Source organism: Mycteria americana, chromosome Z (assembly GCF_035582795.1).
Source record: "Mycteria americana isolate JAX WOST 10 ecotype Jacksonville Zoo and Gardens chromosome Z, USCA_MyAme_1.0, whole genome shotgun sequence".
In the NCBI taxonomy this organism is placed as follows: Eukaryota; Metazoa; Chordata; class Aves; order Ciconiiformes; family Ciconiidae; genus Mycteria; species Mycteria americana.
In genome coordinates, this window is record NC_134396.1 from 72,444,566 (window position 1) to 72,467,408 (window position 22,843).

At 39.2% G+C, this 22,843-nt stretch overlaps 1 protein-coding gene across 3 annotated transcripts in view; it reads right to left on the minus strand.

The window, feature by feature from the left end:
• Positions 1–22,843, minus strand: part of SSBP2 (single stranded DNA binding protein 2) — a 185,339-nt gene that overhangs the window by 134,990 nt on the left and 27,506 nt on the right. For all 3 annotated transcript variants that reach the window (XM_075526379.1, XM_075526380.1, XM_075526378.1), the window contains exons 2-3: positions 6,853–6,925; positions 999–1,060 (exon numbers count right to left, since the gene is read on the minus strand). In XM_075526379.1, the coding sequence (XP_075382494.1) occupies positions 999–1,060; positions 6,853–6,925 (135 nt within the window). The remainder of the gene's footprint in view (positions 1–998; positions 1,061–6,852; positions 6,926–22,843) is intronic.

Here is a 22,843-nt window from a genome sequence, read left to right on the forward strand (position 1 = left end):
TCATCATATGTAACTTAGTCCAGCACCATAACACGGAACTGTGGAAAAATTTGAGCACTCTGCTGCAGATGATCAAAATTAAGGATAATGCAGACATCGGAGATACAAGGAACACATTCTCTTCACCAGGCTTCAATCACATAGCTAAAAGCTATGAAAGAAAGGTCAATGAAGAATATGCCACCTTCCATGCAGCTGTACGAATCACTTGGGTTTTTGTGTTCAAATGGGACCACTTTAAAACTTGTAAATTCTTGTACTCCTGACAGTTGGACATATTCTCTGTATTTTGTATTCTTTCAAACTCAGGCATATTGGATATATCAAATCATGTGACAACTAGTAAATACCATGGCTAAACAGCAGTGACTATGAGCACTCTTTTCTCTTTAGGAATTCTACACACACACACGCGTCTCTGCACACCAGTACATATAAGCAAATGGTATCATGCATAAAAAATTACAAGTCAACCCCATGTCTACCCATATTCTGAGCTGAGAGAAACTCTGCAAATGCAGACACTGCAGCACCAAACCCATGCTAATGCACGCTGCCTCTCAAAGAAGCTGGTAGCTCGGGTTCAGCTAATTACTTTCATGTGCTATTCCCATTACTAGAATGTGGACTGAAGACTGAGGAAGCTCACATCTATATGCACAGTCTCTGTATATACTGTTTTTTTTTCAAATGAAATTATTTATGATATGTAGAATGACCTCTTGAATGCACAATTACTGGAAGATGGTGAAGAAAGAAATGCAGGCCACCTGCTTTCAAAGATACTATCTTACCAACATAATATTTATCTTCCTTTATCTAATATCTGTATCTTTTTCTATATGTCATTTTCTGTTCTTTCATTCCTTAAGAAAATGGTTCTTGATCCTCATCTTCACATTCCCATTACAACGTTCACCTGAATTTCTTGCTTCCAGCTGCTAGAACTAGCAATCGATATATTCCAAAAATCAGAGGAAAAGAAAATTGATACTTACCACCACCAGGAATGCAAGAATCCTGGGGGCTCCCCCAGTGTGATGTTTTTTTCCCATCTTATCTAAAACAAAACAGATAAAATGAGAGGTGTACCTTTTTGTGATCATTGTGACTAAAACACATTACATAATTCAAGCAGATAGCAAAAAGAGAAAGAAGAAACGATTTTGTACTTATGAAAGGCTTTATCATCATCAATCTGGATGGCCATATTACTTAATTACACTTATTAATACAGCTAACACTTAAAATAAGCTTTTCTTACTCTAGGAAAGCATATTTTAGATTTTTTTTAAATTTTAGATTCTGAATAGAATTTTATTAACAACGTATTTTGTATCAGTCCACCACTGAGATGCGCATTATTTTAAGGTCAATAATGCATGACCTAAAAAAAAAAAAAAAAGTGTTAAAAAGTACCCTTAAAATGATCTAAAAGATTTTCCAATTTGCACTAAGGAAAACATAGAAGACACAGAACTAATGTTACTGATTCAGCAGGTGGCAGTCTTCCCTCCGCATCCAAAGCGAGTCAGTGTTTTATAATCCTCAAGGAGTGCTTTACTGTTAGAGGTAATGTGGCAAATGCGAGCAGCATCAGAATTATAACCCAGTTCCCCACCACTCAGTGAAAATGGAAAGCTAGTTTGGCTTGGTTTGTCTGCACTGGCAACCTCTCCTGAACAGAGCTATACTGGCTATGACTTCCTTCCCACCTAGGCAGCCTGGTTTGTTTAACACTGTTTTCAAAGGAAATGCAGTTTAAGAACTCTTAGCCTTGACTTCACACTTTTCTTGTTGATCAGCAAACCCATGAGACAACATAACGCACAGTGACAGCATTCTGTCTCTCTGCAATACCTCCCAAATACTACATCTTAACTACGATCACACAACCCTTTTATTAATGCCATAGTCATTAGTTTGTCCTTAACTACAAAATTAAATAGTTTGGACTACAATAAAGCCCGTGTAACTGCTGAAAGAGCTCTGTTGCAGGTAACTGGGCGTCCTGCAGAAACCCACACAACACTGTACAGAATAATGTCTCGTTAAAACTGGGTGAAAGTAGGGTGTTGCATGCACTCCAAATTCCTCCAGTTACAACTACACATAATATTAATTCCTGTCCAATTTTGTTAAAAAAATTGTTCAAACACGAGCCATATTCTGCTCTAGAGACAGAAGTAATGGCAGACAAAAAGAGGATTACTTTAATGAAATGCTTAAACAGCCTTAATATGAAAGGTATTTAAAGTTTTTTTATATATATGTATGTATATATATATAAAATTTATGTATATAATTTATATATATAAATATATATTATATTTATTTTTTTATATATATATATAAATATATATATATATGTAAGTACATAAAAGCCTACTATAAAAGGTAGATACAGTGTTCACAATGCAAGAGGCACTGGCAAAGTTGGCATTTTCCAAAACAGACTAAAACTTTGATTCTCAACTCCAATGCGATTTCCACATCTAATTCTTAAGAAATTTAAACACATAGAAGTTCTGTCAATAGCTTGCAGGAGAAGAATACGTAGTTCGGCAGGAGAAGAATACGTAGTTCGTACACCTGAAAATATTCTTTGCACTCATACGAAGTAACCTAGAGTAATTTTGATATATTATTTGAATACAACTATTAAAAAATAATTTTGCTATTCTAAAATTATTTATAAAGGTAACCTTGAGGCACTATCACTTCTGTTGGTAAAGTTGGTAGAGCAAGCCAACTGTATGGCGCTTAACCCCGTCACCACCACATAACAGTAGTTAATATACAAAAAGCATCTTTTAAAAAGCTCCTGCTTAAGCGCTGGCAGATAAAAGTATTAATACAAATGAAAAATATAAATAAAAGCCAAAGCTACTAGGAAGGTATTACACGCTCTTCAAATACACCCCTCTGAGGCATGGTTGCTCTTCACATGCACTGGGAATGGCTTGTGTTCCTTGCGTTAATCACCAGGAACACACAGTACTTCTGAGAAGTTTCAAAAGCAACATAATGAAGAAATGCAACATACAACCAAAACATTGTTCCTGAAGCTGAAAAATCATTCAGTTAAGAATAAAAGTTATGTCTGCGTAGAAAGCCCTCACTATGTCTAAGCAGTATTCGTGTTCTTCAAAGCAGGGCTTGATGAGGAAATTACCCAATTGACAGGTCTTATGTTGGTCCTTTTTAACGGGATATATTTCACCTTGAGAAATTTATTCACAGAAGGAGCCTGAAGGGAATGTGGAAGTTTGCGGCTTGTTTGAAGGGGTTTTGTTTTGTTTTTCAAAAAATAAATACTTCCGTCTCACATGGCAGATGTCAGTCTGTCTGATCACAGAGACTTAAAAAGATTTGTAAAGAGTTATTAATTTTAGAAAAATACCCTCATTGGCAACTGTATTGATTAAGCTTATAACCAGTGATTGATTAACTGGGAAATGCCCACCTTCTGGTCCAGCTGAGCTAATGGGAATTATTCCTCCAAGGCTAGAACCTAACTTCAAGGATAGAAAACATGTGTGATATGGATCAGCTCTTCAAGGAAAACATAGCAGCTGGGACACCAAAGGAAAGATTTTGGAGCGGAACAGCTTCTTTTGTTTCAAAAATGTGTGTACCCCATCTGAATAGCTCTATCCAACCCTCATAAGCAATGATATGGTTTAGATGAAAGCTAGTTGTGCTAGCCCCTTGCCATTTTGCCAATTGTATGATGAATTGGTATGAAATAGCTGTTAAGTTACTTCAACCCAATACTTCAGGCCATGTGTCCTAAATGTAAGTAAATTTGCAGATCAAGATACAAGAGTTATAGCCAACAAACTGAAGAGGTCTCTGCTATCAAGAGATCCATGAAAATGCTACATGAGCTTGAGGTCCTGTGTTTTAGAGATGAAGGCAACAAAGCTTTGAAGGCTGTAGTCAACAAGGACCACAATGCACAGTTCACCTTCAAACTGAAAGATCAGCAGAGGACTTCTACACCTTACTGAATGAATCACAGAACAGCTCAGGTTCAAAGGGACCTTGAGAGATCATCTGGTACAGCCCTTTGTGGGAAAGGGAGCCTAGATGAGATTAGCTAGCACACTGTCCAGTTGCATCTTGAAAACCTCCAGTGATGGGAACTCTACCACATCCCTGAGGAGGTTGTTCTAGTGAATGATTGTTCTTGCTGTAAAAAAAAAAAAAAATTCTTGCTTGTATGAAGATGAAACCCCTTGCTGTGCAACTTGTACCTGTTGCACCTTGTCTTCTCCATGTGGCTCCTTATGAAGGGAGAGCCTCTGTCCTCTTTGTAGCCACCCTTTAAGTACTGGAACACTGTGATGAGGTCCCCCCTGAGCCTTGTCTTCCACAGGGAGAAAAGACCTAACTTGTTCAGTCTTTCCTCATAGGGCAGGTTCTCCCACCCTTTGACTTGTGGATCAGTTCTATGAAATCTGAACTAGACAAAAAGCATTACAAAAATACAGGAATGCTTAGGACAACCATCTCTAAGTTAGCAGAGTGGATTCCGTGATACCCAACTTAAAATTTGCCTTTTCTTAATTTTGTTCCATTACTCTTAGCCACGTTCCCTGGTAAGATATTTAAGGAAGGGCTCTTAACCTTTGCCATTTATACATACATAGAAACCACTGACCACTGTATAGCTCAGGCAATCTATGTATGCTTACTTCTTGTACACCCCAATTTCAGTTTTAGAGCTACTCCGAACTATCTCATCTTTAACAAAATCCACCCAGGCTATTCTGGCAGGTGTAGACTGCCAGAGCAGAGAGGGCATTGAGCCCAAACAGCCATTTTTTTTCATGAGGGACCAAACCAATACAAATTTCCTCCTGTGCCACCTGGGTGTCTCCTACACCTCTCAAGTACTCTCACAACAAGCTCGCCGCAACAGGCAGTTGCTTCTCAACAGCCATGAGCCAGGAAAGGATGAAAACACATAGAAAATTGTAACTTTCATTGCATCATAAGTTCGCTAGAAGACTTATTCTGCGCTTCTCTCAACTGATGTTCTCTTGTTCTGATCCCGTATGCCAATATTCACTCTCTAATAAAAACAGCTGACTCACATGTGGCACAGAGTTGGGGTAGAGCTACTTGTGGTTTACAGTCCAGGACTGAATGGGCATTACACTGTTAAGACCTGTCTACTACACAATCAACTACCATTTTTTTTCTGCCACTTTTACCACTTGCCATTTAATTTGTGCATTTTAGTTCATTTTCTCCAAGCCGTATTAGTATACAGTTTTCTCAACCTGAACCTGTCTGCCCAAATATAATTTTTTCCAGGTTTCTCTGTATCAGTGATAACTGCCTCTGGTTCCAACATACAACCATTCACAAGTATTGTCAGCATCGTATTTACCCTACTGCAGTGCTAATGAATGAGGTAAATTCACAGCTTTGTGTGAAATCTAACAGACATCTCATACCAGCTCTACACATTATTTGTCCCTGCCCCATGTGTATTGTCTTTTGGCTAGTATCAGTCTGAATTTGAAAGATCTGATATATATTCTCATGTTACAGTAGTTCAGACCTAAGTGTTTCTCTATAACCCAAGACTGAATTAGTTTTAAAAGCTAAGTTTCAAGACACTGTATTGAATGTTTTCTAGAAATCCAAATGTCATGCCAGTTATAATTCTGCCAACTGTTCATTTTGCAAATATATCATAAAACCAAAATGAGCAAAATGAATCTTGCACACAATGTATTATTTACAAATGACAGCTGTTTTGGGAAAGCCAAGATGATAGTCTCCATTATTTTCTCTCTTATTTTCCTATTGCTTTACCAAAGAGAAAAGCAATTGTAAAAAACATAGTTTACAGTAAACATAAAGTGATCCTACCATAATTCTACCCCTTTTCCTTATCTCTGCTACATGAATTTTCTATAAACACCACAAACAATGCTCTGAATTCTCACCCTCCCCTCTCCCACCTCCAGAATGTCATCACCAGTATAGTAGTTTTATTAACTTTTGGAGGAGTATCAGTTGAAGTAGCAAATTTTCCTAGTACAACATCTTGCCTACTTTTTTCCTCACTTCTCCTCACTATTAAAATATTATTATCTTAAACGTTCTCATCAAAGAAAGATTAAAAACCATAATAAATCCAAAAGACCTCAGTATGCTCGGCATACAGGTATTTTTGTATCCCAGAGTAAATGTATAATGCTAAGGAGACATAATTTACTTCAATCTTCAAAAGATGTATACAAAGTCTTTGAAAGACTATGAAAAATAATAACTATTGTGTAAAGGTAAAAATTCCATTAGCAGTTGAAAGTGTTTAAGAAACAGGACCTAAATGGTTGTAGTCATAATTGATTTGCCAGATGAAAAGAAGTTAAGCAGTTAGAAGCATGGGAAGAATACACAGAGAGATGAGCAGTGCTTAAGAGAACGAGAACTGCAAGTGTATGACAGTAGGATGTAAAATACATGAACATTGTGTATTTCGGGTACATCACACACAACTGGAGATATCAGCAATAAGTTAGAAGGTCATCAAAAAAGAGTACTGTCGATGCATTCTCTAACATGCATATTTATTACAGAAAACAGATGAATCTTTCCCCAATGTAGTAGCAAATCACAGAATGGAGATGACAAATCACAGCAAAAACAGTTATGCAAAAGCATATTAAATGACATGGCAAAACAGCTTCTGCAGAATCAGAAATCTATGCTGATCAGTGTAAACAGAAATTCAGGGTTGTTACCGCTGCTTATTCTAGACCAATGTATATTTATTTCATTTGCACACACTAAAAAGTTGTGTAAGGAAAAAAAGATGGGGTAACGTACCTCTGATAAAAACGTCTGGGCTGATTTCTGTGCTCCTACATGGAGCAGATATTCATATACGTACAGTGCTAATCTGAAAAATAAACAAAAATGACAATATTTAGTATTGTGCGTTTGTTTGTTCCTCTTCTTTAGAAACAAAGGATTATCAGAAGTTTGAGGTGCACTCTATTGCCTTTCACAAACCATTATATACCGAACATGTCAAATCTGTTATGTATACCAGAACTTTTAAACTAGAGGTGTAGGTCAATCTGAGCAGAGGTGTTTAAATAGTAGTTAATTAAATATTATTAAGCCCCCAACTTACTTAATGTCAACATTTTTAATGATATTTGGACAAGTGCCCAGGGAGCTAACAACTGACCTACTACTGCTCTGTATTTGCCCACTCTATACCGTGCTTACTGTAAATACGATACATACATACAACAACACCAATTATTTTTCCAGATCAATTTTTTTTACATGTGGAATGTGTCGAACTGTTAGCACACTTGAACAGTAGCCTGTATTTATTCGGAGAATGTGAAAACTTCAGGCTGCATCAGGAAAAGTAATCCCAGCATCCATCCACAGCATGCAGTACAACCAGATCTCAAGTGAAGTGCAGAGTTTTAGATTCATTCACACTTGTGCATCTAGGAGCTCCGATGACCACAGAGCTACAAACAACTCTCACAGCTCCCAAAGGAGCTTCCCAAAAAGTGATCTTCAGCACCCAGGCACATCTCCAACTAAGTCCAAAGAGCTGGAATAAGGATCTCACCGCAGAAAGAGGACTCATTCCCTGAATGACTACCCACCACAACTTGTGCTGGGAAGCCCTGTTCAGCAACCCAAGAAGAGGGGAGCTGTAACAACAACTGATTTCTATTGATACAGGCTATGTAGGCTAGATTGGAATTAGAAAACCAAAGAAGTAACACTTCCTATTCTTCAGCTGACTCTCCAGAGAGGCTCCTGTCTGTCTGCATGTTTCAAGTCTTTCAAAATTAAATCTCATTTAAAAGAATGATTTAATAATAACGCTTGGAAATTGTCTATAAAACATTTCAGTCCGAGAAAAGAAAAGAAAGTCAGGCTGCGTGCCTTTTAAATTTGCTAGCTGAACTGCTTTTAAGAAGTAAAATGTATTTGCATGCACTTCGTGATACACCACTATCCTTATTTGAAACATTTTACTATTCATATTCAAAAATACGTAGTTTAACTAAACAAAATAGAGACGCAGAGGATATCTATTTTGCTGTTACTGTTCAAAACGTTATGCAGTATTAGATGAGATAACTGTCATCATGGCACTGACAGAGCAGTAATTATTGCAGTAACCTATTAAGTGTGAAATTTTAAAATCTAGGAGAAGCATTCCATCAAAATTGTTTTCATTAGTTGTTTAACTTTGTACATGCAATGCACACACTACTTTACTCTCTCTCCAACTTCAAAAGCAAAAATGCACCTTTTCCCTCAAAAAAAAAAAATTAAATTTGTATTCAAACATGTGACTGGTTTTAATTTGAACCTTGAGAAGCGTTATATCCACTTTTTAATTCCAGTATCTTACAAAACATTTATTAGTTTGTATTGTACCGTATCCACAAATGCAGAGCTCAGTGCGCTAAGCAGAAAGCACTTAGTTTTTCAAATGGAGCATGATCCAGTGCTCAACTGCGAAGCAGCTCAGAGAGGACACAGTGATATATGCCTGGACAGTGATGTACAGGAACTGCATCCGTCAAAAAAAAAAAAAAAAAAAGTCACATCTTGTTGACTTAATTCTTTCCAGTTCAACTATCATTCAATTTTTAAGCAATAAATGGTTGTAGAGAAAATCTAAGATCTAAGAAAGACGTAACAGGCAGAGAGGACGCACTTTCTACAACAGCCAAGATGACTTGAATACCCCATAATGCTTTAAAGTATCTCATTTGTCTTCCGAGATTCCCTTTTTTGTTCTTATCAAAACATGAAGACTGCAGTCCAGATAAAAGGATTTGCATGAGCATATCCTTTCTACCCTGCAAAGGAAAGCGAAACAGCACAAAACCCAGGAGTTTATTGCAGGCACACCACCTTCCTAAGTCTGCCATCTGTTGAAAGCTTTAGCAAATACTGCACCATGATACCGAAATTGTCAGTGCAATACTTTTAATATCAAGACAGATTTGCAAGTCTCATCTCAGGGCTCCTGGAGTCTACTTGCAAAACACAGCGCACGTGGCTGTGCTCCAGCACAAGTCAACATCGCTACCCTGTGCCCATCCTCACTGGTCAAAAAAATCCAAGGTACATCAACACTGCGAGAAAGACAACCCTAAAACTTTGACTTAAAAACACAGAATGTGCTAATTAAGCATGATTAAAACTATAACACCACCAACAACTCTTTGACATGCATTATTACATCTTGGTCTAAACATATTAGCCATGAAATGAAATGGTGAAACAACTGTGTTTATTAAGTGTGTGGGGGGGGTAAACATGGCAGATTTCAGGAAAAGAATAAATATTCCAGGTTTTAGGCTTCCAAGTTGATCCACCTGTGGTAAATTAAGAGTAGGACCATGCTGGCAAGGGGACTGCCTGGCTCCTATGACAGGAAAGCCAGGACCACCTTCCACGAACAGATGCGAGACAGAAGGCACAACACAAAATAACCTGATTGGGTCTTATTAGATCTAAATTGCTGGTCCATCCCTAGTTATTACGCTGTCAGGAAGTCTTTACAGAAGTTAACAACGTTACAGCTTCATTCAGAAATAAATGCATTTACCACAGAGATCAAAAGAAAGATACTAATGTTTTACTGCGTTACTTGCAGCAAAACGATCAATGGAAAGTGATGCTCTGAGGTAAGACGGCAAAGAAACCCAAAAGAGATGCAACGCTATGTAACAAGGAGGGTTACCAGATATACAAACTTTAACTACAGCATAAAACCAGTATAAGATAAAAATGGCTACAGTCCAAGTGTGTAAAATTAACAAATTAATAAACTAACATCTGAGCAGAAGACTAAGAAAATAATAGCGAGATGGTCTTCAATACCAAAGGACTTGGGTTTGAAGTGGCATTTTAAATGACAGTTTTTACTCATTAAACTGGTGTGAGAAACCGTGTAAAAGCAGCAAGGAAACATATGTTAAATTTTCACATTTGCATACTTGTTGACATCCCATGAGTAATGTGAGGAAAAAATATTTCCAATCAATTTGTGACAACGCTGAAGTAATTTTTGTTGAAGACATGCCATAGGCCAGAGTCCCCCCTCCCTGCCAAGACAATTAGATTACACACTCATCTATGGCGTGATGATACATTTACCCTATTAAAAAAAAAAGTTACTGTCTAGCTCTTATTGCTACAGTGCTCATTTTGCTAAGCTGGTGTGTTTTGCCTGAAGTTTCTGCCCTCATTCAACAAGGCATTCATACATCCTACAAGTATCTACTGAACTCCAAAGAGAAGAACCATTTAATCAGTTCTAGTCAACCAGTTACCAGAATATTACCAGAAAATAAACAGTAATCACGCTAACTGTGCTGTGGAAATGACCTTCTTACATGTTAGGGTGGGAAGATGCGATTAGCTTAATGAGAACTTACAACCAAAGCCTTGCAGCAGTATGTCCATCGATGAAAACTAGGTGGTAAACTCCCCCAACTCCAAGTCAAAAGATTAAGACAACACCTAACTTTCCATAAAAGGCAGTGAAAACCTGAAAGCACCAGGAAGATGTTCACCTTATCTGTTTTTGGTATCTAACTAAGGTGCTCTGAGTCACACTTCCTGCACTGCCCCGGCAGGCTTCATTGACTATATGCTGGGTACTCAACCAGCAGTTCAGACGAACGTATGCTTACAGAAGAAGGGCTCAAGTTATTACCACAAAGTCTTTCAGGAAATAATTTGTCCATAAAAGGTAAAAGAGCAGTATCTTTGTTTCATTCCACATGAAGATGTGTACCGAGAATGTTTCCACCTCTCAGTCTAAGACTGAACTTCAAGCACTGAGTTTGGTTTATCGTTTTTTTCTAAGGCGACAAAGAACAAGAGGAGAATGGCCACATTTTTCCATGAAGTTCAAAAGCTAGACCTAGAAGAGTAAGGAACTGCAATGAATTAGCTTCTGCTTTCTCTTGAAAGCTGCCCAGTAAACCTACCAGAAGCAGGCAACTATTATACACCGCTTTGTGCAGTTGAGAAGTGCAGCTGCTTTGATTGTTTTATTAGCTACATGTCATAACTAAAAATATATATAATTTAACTGAGGGTACAGTGGTGTGTAACCATTACCCAGAAAGTTCCAAAAATCAGTGTGATGGAGCAAGAGCCTGCAGCTCCCCAGCTCTGGCAGCGTCTCAAAGCACAGCTCAGGTACTGTACCTGCCTTCTGCAACACCCACAGTCAGCTTACCACCAACACAAGCAACTGCTGCCTTTTCGCCACAAAATCTATGATGGTGAACGACTGCACATCACAGAAATGTCCCTAGATGCTACCACCTCCTCTGCCAGCAATAGACACTGTGATGTTAATATCTGATGCTGGATTGAAAAAAAAAAAAAAAAAAAAAAAAGCAAACGTTCCAGATCTGAGCATCACCAAGACAGATCTAGCTTTTTTGTATTGTTAAGACTCCATTTTTTAAAACTATTCATGTATGGGAAGTTCTGCATATGACACACCATCCATTTAACTTTTGGTTTTTTAAACAGTAATTAAAAAACACAATGAAAACTAGTAAATCAATATCCATACATAATTTTTAGTTTGTGTGAAGAAGAGTGAAGCAGCTGAGCAACATTTAAAAGCAGCTCCATAGAAAAGATCTTAAATGTTCCTCTGTGTGTTTCAGGAGACTTGCAGTATTCCAAAATCACTACTCTGACCTATACAGAGAAGCAGCTTTTTTTGTTTCCAAAAAGGTATATAGACTTCATTTCAAATCCAGAGGCTCCTAGGAATCTCACTCATTTAATATCCAAAACATAAACCTCATTCTCTGAAATAAGAGAAAGTAGCACTGAACCCATATTTTAAATATAATACAACTGCTAAAAACATCTCAAATTTGGGGTTTCTTGAACAAATATTCTTGAATCCATCAATCCAGTGCTTTAAAAACTGCTCTGAAGCTCTTAATGGTGAGCTGGTTTTGGTAAGTTTCAACTAGCAACAGAAAACAACTTTTTTTCAGAAAGTTTTGTATTTTTAACAGACATGTATGCCAAACCACTCCTTCTCCTGTATTTGATCATAACGACAGTCATTTTCCTCTCTCCCTCTCCCTTCCTGTATATTTATATATGAATATAATTTTCCCCTATATATTTTTAATACTTTTTTTCATATATTCATATGTACATACATATAATTTTTTCCTATACATTTCATCTGAGATTCAGCTGATTCAGTCTGCTGTCAATTATCCCCATACGAGAGGACTGGGACAAGAGAGCACAGGGGCCATGCTGGGTGCAGAAGTGCTTTGCTGCACAAAGCTGAACCCCCCAGAGTCACCAGTGCATACCTCTACTCGACTTCCCTGAACGGTGGGAAGGTCAGCTTGGATGCAGCATCAGACTGGAGCTGTACCCAGGAATTTAGTTACGCTTCTTCATTTGCTTAGGCAGGTACGTTAACAACGGCCTCAACGTTACAGTGATTTATCCGTACGCACACCCCTAGAGCATCAGTTCTCCCGGGCATGCCTTTTCACCTGCATACAATTTACATTTTGGTTTGTTTAGCTTGAGGCCAGCAGACTGCTCTTTTCAAGAGCCTCTAATTATGCCAGTCTTCTGGTTTTTTTCCAGCTCAAAACAGGATCTATGTTAATGTTAGTGCCCTGTATCCTATCAACCATGTGATCAGTTTTCTTAGAAACACCTGGGTATTAAATGAAACCCAAACACTGGACTGAAGAAACAGTATGTCCCAGAGGAGATACTGAGTGTTTGTTTGGCTACGTGCACTGCCTTTTCTGAGAGCTCCTATCACAACCCTGCAAACACAGGCAGAAAAGTGTATGTATTTGACATGATTCATATCCACTTACTTCTTCCTCTGTAGACAGCAGAAAACATTCTCACTGCACAGATCTAAACATTGGGTCTTATACTCAGTGCTATAATGAACAGTGGCCTCGGTGCCTTCTGTTAGGCCGACAGTACTTTCCAAGCATGCTGATCTTTCTTCTCGTTTATTCTGGTTTTACAGACAGGGAAAGCCTTCTCCCACCATGTTTCGGGAAAGGTACTCCCATCACCTCTAGCTCTCTTCCACTCTACTGCTTGCAAGGTGTCCTGAAAGTATGCCTTGTTAATTCTGGTCACCCTGCCCTCGATTATATATAACACTTCAAGTGTTAAAAACAGTTGTCACCTAGTAAGTGCCCTTTTACTCTAATGCCATTAGAAATAATGGCAGGGGGTTTTTGTTTACCCATTCACTTGCAACTCACAAATTTTTTGCATCCTAATTTCACATGCTTTTCCTACTTAACCTCCTGTAGACTTCAAGCGTTAGCATAACTATTTCTAGCAACACATTAACCTGTGCACCAGTATGTAACTAAACATTGAATAGGTATCTGGTATCCACTGATCTTTCAAAAAAGATCAGAGATACATGCTGTGGTGGTATCTGCAGTCTCTCCCACAAACAATTGCGTGGTTTTACATACTCTCATCTGCTAAGGACGTCTTGGTTTGTGCTAAGATGTCACACTGCACAGTGTTCCCCACTTTACCTTCATCTGACTCTGCTTGAATTTCATATTCATTTTTGTGTCAGGTCTCAGTTTATAGAAATTAGTACAGATCCAAAGTATTGCAAAATTAAAACTCTCTTTTGTAGACTCCATCTTGAATGGGATAATTACCATTGATTTCCAAATACTTTATCAAACAGTAGACTTTCTTGATGACCTCTGAGGTTTCAAATAAACACCTTTGTCCTTTTTGCACCTATGTTTTGCACATATATTCCTCAAAAAGTTTTCCAGCAGAATTTCACAGGCTTCCTAGTCCATGGTTAAGAAAGAAGTAAGGCTTATGCACCTGAAAGCTTGTCAGTATTTTTCCAGCTATATTTGTTTGTGTAACAAAATAATATACACCTTCCTGCAAACCTAGCTCTTTTGGGCCACTAGAGCTGCAGCATTATTCCCACAATATTCCTGTGTGAAAGTTGTTGAACATACCAAATGCATCAGCAGCTTCTATTCTCAGAAATAAGACTACCTTCCTTTCACTAGCAAATGACAGATGCAAAAGAAGAGTGAAACATGCTGAAAATTAATTGACTTTGTATTTTCCGTGTTTATTTAGCTTCCCAGCGCTCTGTGCCTCCAGTTTGCTCAGGTGCCACTTACCTCTGCGTAACAGATTGCGTGTTTCTGTAGCCTCCTCTCCCACCTTCTTGCCTCCCCCAACCTAACGTCACCAGCGTAAAAAGCTAAATCATTTAGATACACCATTCCTGAAGTCACACTACAGATAGTTCTTTGCTCTCTACGTGGGTTGAAAGACTGTGTCCCCTTCTCCCTTGCACCTGAGGGGCAGGAAGCGGAGGCTTACTCCAGGCTAGCCAAACCAATGCTGATGGAAATCTTTTGTCATCAGGGATGAGTTTACTGTAGCAGAGGAAGCAAGACAAGCTCTTTGGGTGCTCTGGTGACTTGCAGAGACCATAGGCAGTAAAACGCCTTTATCATGTAATTCTAAGGGCTGTCCAATGCAAAGCCAGTCTGCTGCTCATGTAGCCTTTGCCCTTTTTGCCTCTCCTCATCGAGGGCAAGCTATTTGCACTGAAATAGCCCAAATCCGTCCCATACAAACAGAAAAGGCAGCTGTGTTCATCCAACCACCCACTGACACTGAGGAGCAAAACCATCCTCTTCTCACTTCTCTCTAGGTTCTTCTCCCTTTCCCAGCTAAAGGCTTAGAAAATTAACCCAACCAAAAAAAAAGTGAACAGTTTTCTGCTTGATGAGTGAGCTGAATCATCCTGCCAAGGGCCAGAGCAGCCACACAGGAGCAGCAAGAAGCAGGAACGCTCATTTTGGCAGTCCTGGACTGCCAACACAGCTCTGCCCACACCTTTAATTCCTTCTCCTGGCTAGACTCTCAAACTTGGCATTTTATGAAAATATATGTATTTTTAAGGTAACCTCTAAGTAGTTTCTTGGGCTTAAACCATATAAATTATTCAACTTATGGTAACTATAAAATATGCTAAATGGCAGCTAAAAAAATAGTTACATGACAAAACACATTTTAAAGTGTAAGCTGAGACTTTTATAAAAATACATGAAGTTCCACCTTTTCCTGATAATAAAGGTGCTAACCTTGGTCTTCCCTGCTGCTTTCAATGGCATAGTATTAGGTTTTTACATGCTATTTTTTCCCTGGCATGTACGTTGCTATAGTTAACAAGTTTAATGCAATGCATCCTGCCCTGGCAGTAAGCAGAGCTTGCAGCATGGAGCTGTTGTAAGGAGAGTCACTGGCAGAGAGCAAGGCACAGACACAGTCCTTAGCAAAATGCAAACTTTAAAGCTATACACATGCCATGGGATTACTGGTAGGTGGTATCTACCTGAGCAGCTAGTATATGACATTTCTTTGTAGACTTAAAACACTTGTTACATATGAGAGAAGGTTGCTTTAAAATCCTGTATCAGCAGAAACCAAGGCTGACACTGACCCACGACACTGCAAACACCGGGTTTCACTGCTCACCATTTGCCACTTGTCACCCACTGTACTCCAAGAAAAAGTTAATTTGCAAAATCTGCCAGTAACTGAAATGTTTTAAAATCATGTACGAAGAAAAAATACATTTGTATTTATACACCAACAGAAAAACAGTGACTGGCTTCTAACCAATGCCTTGGTAGTACACACAGGCTGTTGAGAACATTGCTGCTGTACAACCGGTGCTTCAGCACTGCTTGCCTATGGCACAGGCAGATAACACCTTCTCAAACTACAACAGCTTGAGAGGCTACCACCTTCAACACTTCACGGTGGTCTTTTAGATGGGAGAGTCTTTCCTCCCCATGGTGAGATGCACTACTGAGAATTGCAGGTGCTTCTAGCCTGCTTCAGTGCAAAGCCAGCCAGGTGACCTTCAACCAGCTTCAACAGCAACTGGAGCCATAATGGCTGACGTCGCACAGATGCCAGCAAGGGGTTACCATGGCTCTGTTGTAGTAATAGCTCCAAGCAGTGAAGTAATATTATCTTAAAATATTACAGCTGTTCCTAAAGCAACTGCCTACACTGGAGCAGAAAGAACGTCTCCCAGTCTACAGCAGCACCAGGAGAAGGCAGAGAAGAAAGAGGAAGCATGAATGTATACAGCCAGCTCTCTAAGGATGAGTAAGACTCAGATCAGCACCGACTGGACATGCAATGCCCCTCAGCCCCACAAAGCAAGGACAACGTAACTTGATTTTCATTCCTATGAAGAAAACAGTATTTCTGAGTATCTGGCTCCTAGAAGGACGCATGTTTTTGCCAGTAGCTTTCCCAGCTCTTCTCAGGAAGTATAGGTTCAATATCTTATGAAATATGGTGGGTGGGTCCACAACACTGAAGTTCAGCAGGAATCACTGCTACTGAACCCTAAAGTCTTCTCTTCAAAGCTGTAGGGTGAGACAGCAGATTAGTATCTCACTTGTCACAACACGGAGTGAAAAAGTGGAAGAGGAGGACCCTGGCCGGTACCACAGACAGGCTGGAGGATCACACTAGTCATCTCCTTTGTAAGAGTCACAGTTAATGTTGGACAAATGATTTTTTTCTTCTCCTTTTACAGCCTATCATGGTTAAACCAAGTTGCACATAATTAGTCAAATAAAGATTGTATCATTCCTTCCCACTCACTGCCTGCTCCAGTTACATTTTTTAAACTCTGTTAAGAACAAACTCCATACCTGGAGGTTGGTAGGACGCTCTGAAGAGCTCCCTTCCAGGTTTCACAAACTGGCACATTACCGTAGGAATACATCGGCATACGTGTCAGTGAACCTACAGGCTGAAGGGGCAGCCAACTGATAACAGATGCAAATCCAGTCATCTACTTGGAAAGCCACCAAGCTGATCCGACACAGCCTTTTGGCACACCTGTACGGCAACCCATAAATAAGAAAGAGCTGACGTATTTGGGTTCAGAGAGCTGCACGCAGCTGTGGTGGTCTCTAGCGCACACCGATTCTCCTCCTGTAAAAGGCTCAAGGTTTTGGAGAAAAGACTTGTTGTGTTTAGTGGCCAGTTTAGATGAAATGCATCGCAAGACTTATTAGCAAAATGTTTTCTGAATTTCATCACAAGTTCCCAGTGGGAACCAAACAGTCAAAGACTGACTACTACTAATACTCCTGGCTGACAGATTATCTCAATGGCAAGCTGAAATAATGAACGTTATCACAAAATAATCAAACCATAGACTTCTAGGAGCCACAATCAATCACAAAACAGAGAATTAGTCTCAAGAGGGAAGGGGAGAATACAAGGATGAAGAGTCAAGCAATAACAAGTCACCTCACGAATCTTACAGGAATCACTGGGATGAGAAAATTGAGGATGAATTTCCCTGAGTATCTATCTAAAAAGTAATGGTGGAAAGTAATTCGTATGACTGATTATGAAATGATAGCATTTTCTTCTGGAGAGAGGAAGTTCTGAAAGCATCAGAGTAAAGCTAGCAGACCTCAGAAGTCAAACAAATTCAGGAACTGGTGGAAAGAGTTTCTTCAAAAAAAACAGATAACCCGAAGAAAAAAAGTGCAAGACAAACATCAGGTGATTCAGGCTATATTAAAAAAACCTCAATGGCAAATATCATGGAAGACAGACAGGAAATAATAAGAGGTTACCCTGGCTGCATCAAAAATTCCTCCCCACTGATCCAAGACAAAGGTGCAACAACAAAAAAGAAAGTAAAGGCACATAACAGTATTAAGGAACAAGACCACCATGCAGGTGACAAATGCAGAAAGGCTGAAGTGTCAAAGGAGTTTCAATGAGCAAGGATATTAATAAGGCAGCAACAATGAAGCCTATACCAAAGAAATGGAGTTCCACTATTCGATGCAAGAAGTGTGCAAAGCAAAGAGAGGGTAGGGAAGTCTGAAGTCTCGGTGCGTGCTTTGTTTCTACCTCCGCAAGACAGCAGAAGGAAGTATTCATACTTGAAGAGAACAGGAATACACACAACAGGTTAAGTAACAGCTTAGTAAGACAGCTGTACTACAGGGGAGAGGGCTGGAGCACATTGCCTCAAGAGTGCTAAGAAATGAGTCAAAATATTTTCTGAATTTGGAAGAACTTAAGAAAGTCTAGTACATGTCTTCTGAAAAGAAAAGAAGAAAGGGCCCAGGGATTTACACACCACTCAGAAACAATCCTTACCACCACAAAGGTTCACTGTTTTGGACCAGATGAGCCATGAATGTGACATTGGCTCCATTTCTCAAGAACAGATCACATGAATTCTACTTCAGTAAAATCCAAATCCCCTCTCCGATGGAAGAACTGGTGCTGCTAGAAACGGGGAAAGCAGACCTTGACCTCAGCGTCCATCACCCTGGCCTCTGTCAAGAGAGGCATCCAGCGCCTGTCCTGGCTGCACGTTTCGGTGCCCCATGCATGGCAGCCGTGAGGCCCCTTCTGGTGCTCAGCGCGGCTGCAGCACCGGCAGAGGCTGTGACCAACCTGCTGGCACCAGGAGGTGTCCACCTGGATCTCAGCACGGAGTCAGCAGTACGTTCTTTACTTCTCCAGTGACACTGCTCTGCAAAAGCTGGAGCCTGTATTGCTGAACACCTCAACAATGCAGGTATGAGGGGAAAAAAAATTATGCTTTTTCTAAAGCCTGTACCCCTCCTCCTCCAGTTCAGAATGGCTTTCCTGTGTTTATTTTGGGGGCTGGGTCATTGTCTTTGAATCCTTTGTGATTCCAGAGCTGCAGATGACACAATGTCAACTTTGACATGAACTTTTATGCAGTTCCTTCATTCCTTCTGAGCCAGTTTCTCTGCAGAGGTCATGAATTCTGCTTGCCTGCTTAACAGTGTACTGCATGGCGCAGGCTCAAGCAACATCAGACAGCTGAGGCCAGCAGGAAAAGCACTTTTCAAGGGTATGCTCTTAGTTTCACCTTTCTAAACTTTGGGGTCCAGTAGGTGACAGCTAAGCATCTGCCTGAACCATAAAGTTTCCCTTCCAAAATGGGCAGCTGCGATGCTGGTCCCTGGGAATAATCATCCACTGGCTCTGAGATTGCTACTCGTGTCGGGCCAGAAGTTCTGCACAGGGGACTGAGGTGGAAGAACTCACAGCATTTCTCTAAAAAAAAAAGAATAAAACAACAGCAACTACCCCAACCAAAAGATAGTCTTTGTATGTACAGGTATAAGTGTAAGTATACGCACAGAAATTCTCAGCATGCATAAATCAATCCTGCAAAACTTCATGCATAGTATTCCTCCTCAAATCATTGCAATTTCCACCCACAGGTCAACTGCACACAATTTGATATTATCAGACCTACCAACTGCCATATGGCTGCTGCCCTATCACACCTGTCTGCTGAATTCTCACACATCTGGCTGACCTGCTAGAAGGCTTTAAGCATTTGCCTGCTATTTCTCCCCTTGGCTGATAGAGACATGCTGAGTAGACAGCTGGAGGTATTCTCAAGCTGCTCCCCAAACTGGGTCACGGCCAAGAAGGATTAGCCAAGACCCCCAGCTTACTCAACATTTCCACTCGGCTACAACTCCAGATAAGCTCAAGTACCCAGCCGCAAGCTACAGTTCATGCATGACAAGTATGCTGAGCTTCGAGTCCTCTCTCAAACTGCCCAGGGGACAGTCTACTACCCAAATAGATGTATTTTACTACTTTACAGATAATTTGCTTAGACTCCAAACTGGAAGTTACCAGAAATATTTTCTTTCGAAATGCAGGTCATAAAAAACCACTAGTTTCAATATTCTCCCACAATTTTTTATAGTGAGAATAATTTCCAAACAGAAAGAATTTCATCAACAGGAGGAAGGTATTTGAAAATCAGGCTAACAAAGAGTTGCTAAAAAACAAAAAACAAAAAAACCACCCACACCAAACAAAAACACCCCCCCCACCCCACCCAAAAAAACACCCAAAAAACCCCCACCCCAGCAACAATAAAACCTTGCAGTTCTGAAGCTTTCCTACCAAATGTTTAGGCAGTCTAGAAAATTTTAATGCTAACTCTCCAAATTGCTTCTACTTGCTGCTCTTCAAAAGGAAGAAACCAAATACTGGACAAAAGGGATGAAAAGTATTTGATTCCATACTGATGGCTGATGTTTGGTGGAAAAATTGATATAATATTGCATTTCTTCATAATTGAAACAGGAAAATAAGCAAACCACTTCTCGTACAATCTCTGGCTGAGCATTTCTTATTTCTAAATCAAAATTTAAAGGACATAAGCATCAAAAAGACTGCAATTCTACCATGTGCGGGACACAATTCAGACTGGCTGGTTTGCTCTTATCAATTACAAATGCGTTTCTGTACAGTACGTATTCAATTCAGAAAAGGTTATCTTACGTTTGGCTTACACTGGAAAACAGAAAAGTCCATTTTCTCAGTTTTGTAAGTAGGTAGTACTAGAATACTATAATCCATATTGGATTCAGTTTTGAAGTTAACTTCATTGGTACTTCACAGGCAGGCAAGTCAGGAAATACAGAATATAAATCAATGTCATATTGCCAAGATGCAATTGCTGCAGCAGAACAGTAAACAGTCAAATGGGAGACTTCAACAGGCCATGGAGAGGTTTTAAGATGCCAGGAGTTGGCGGAAGGAAAAAAGAAGAGGGGAAAAAAAAGCAGAGGGGAAAAAAAGAAAAAAACAAAACCAGATGGGTTCTTGGCAGCCAAAGAATCTAAGGTTCCAGAAGTTAGCATCAAGGCTTATGCTTCAATAAGCTGATGTGCCCCAACACTGCACACCTATTAATATAGCTGAATGAGTCCACACCTGACCCCAGCTATGGGACCACAATTCAGATCACGAATACCCTTGGGAATTACCATCAGTGGCATATCAAGCATAGCAAAGAAGTACTTAAAACTGTCAGCTTGTGACCAAAAGGAAAAAGATAGCGAAGATGTCTTAATGGACTCAAAGGTTTAAAATTTAAAAATACTGGTGAGCTCGATGCAAGAACTTTAGGCATGGAGGTTGTTTTGCTAAGGAGAGTTTCAGAAAATATTTTCCAAAATATGACCAGTGATAAGGCATTTTACCTAAACATCCTCTGTAATAACAGTCTAAAAAAAAATTAACTTTCAAAATGTACTCAAAAGTGTTTTATTACATATAAACACTACTTTGCCTATTGCTCAGGTTCAAACTACTGCCTGAGCAGCATTTTTAATTTCTTCTCAGTGACATTTTAAAGAATTCTGATCAAACTGCTTGAGAACACAGAAAAGTTGATTAAAAAGACTTACACAACTTTCCCATGTTTTTCATTTCCCAGATAAATATTAATATTAATATTCAGCAAATATTTGCATTTAAGAGGCTGTTTACACACTATTTGAAATTGACTTGAGTTATTTATATGGTATTAAATAGATCTGATCTCAAGTCACAAAGCTACACACACGCACACTGCAATAGTTATGCTGCTGTTCCCTGCTTCATTTATTACCTTCATCATCCTTTCTTCATTTTCTGTGTTTGTTACCAGGAAAAAAGAAATTAATCTTGAATTACGCTGGAAACTCTTAAGAGCAGATTCCAATGTAAGAAGCAGTAGTCTGCTCAGCATATGAGAATTACAAATATCAGAGAGCAAGAGATCTGCCATGCTGAACCTTATCCTAAACAAGACTCCTACCTGCAGAAGCAAGCGAAGATACTTCATTTTTTTTTTATGACTGTGTCTTCTTCAGTCTACCAGCACTCTGTCTACTAAGTTGTGATGAAATGTTAGCACGACCAGGGGTGGGAAGCTTTAAGACTCCTCCAAAGATATTGTACAAGTTGCTTCAAGTACCAGCTCATGAAAAAAAGCTAGCCAGATTCTTTTACTCTTTCTACAAAAATTCTATTTCTTTTTACCAGCTTACATAAATAAATTAATTTATGCTTCCCTGTTTCATGTTTTATACATGGAAAAGAAAGGCTGAACACATCGGAATTTTTCAGACAGAACCACTTTAGTTTAACAATGCATAATGATCAAATTATTATGAAACGATAATGTTATGTTACAAAACACTTTTTAATGATTAATTAAGATTATGCATCAAACTATACTCTCTTTTAGCATGTATATGCTTTTTCAAAATAAATGTTAATTCAAGTTCCCGAATAACTGTGAAAACTATGGGTGAAGAAAATTGTATTAAACTTGCAATTAATAGAATTAAAGTGAAAAGAAAGACAACACTTGTGATTCATTACTGAACACTCCTGTTTCTATATTAACTGTTTCCTTAAAATAAAAAAAAAAAATCATTTCTCACTAAAAATGGTTTAAATCAGTGGGCTTACAAATCACTATATTTTCGTGGTAGAATGACAGTCAAATCATGGTTGCAAAACAGACTGTAAGAAAATCTTTATTGTTTGGATGAGAAGTTACCACAAGTCACAGGAGAGTATGGCTAACAAAAAAAAGTGATCACAAAAATTAAAACACATGGAAGAAACCAACCCCTGCGCAAAGTGATCGTCCATCCGACATACAAAAATAGTCCACCTTATTTTTGGTTCATTATCCTGTGTCCTGTATAAACCACAAATACTTGAGACTGAACACAGATGACTGACACAAAAGACATCCACTCTGAAAATCTCTGCCCAGTTTACCTCTGGAGTGAGTTAGCTGTCTGCCAGCTCGGTTTTCTTCCAGTAGTATAACACACACTTAGGAAAAACAGACAGCACTGCAAATGGTTTATCT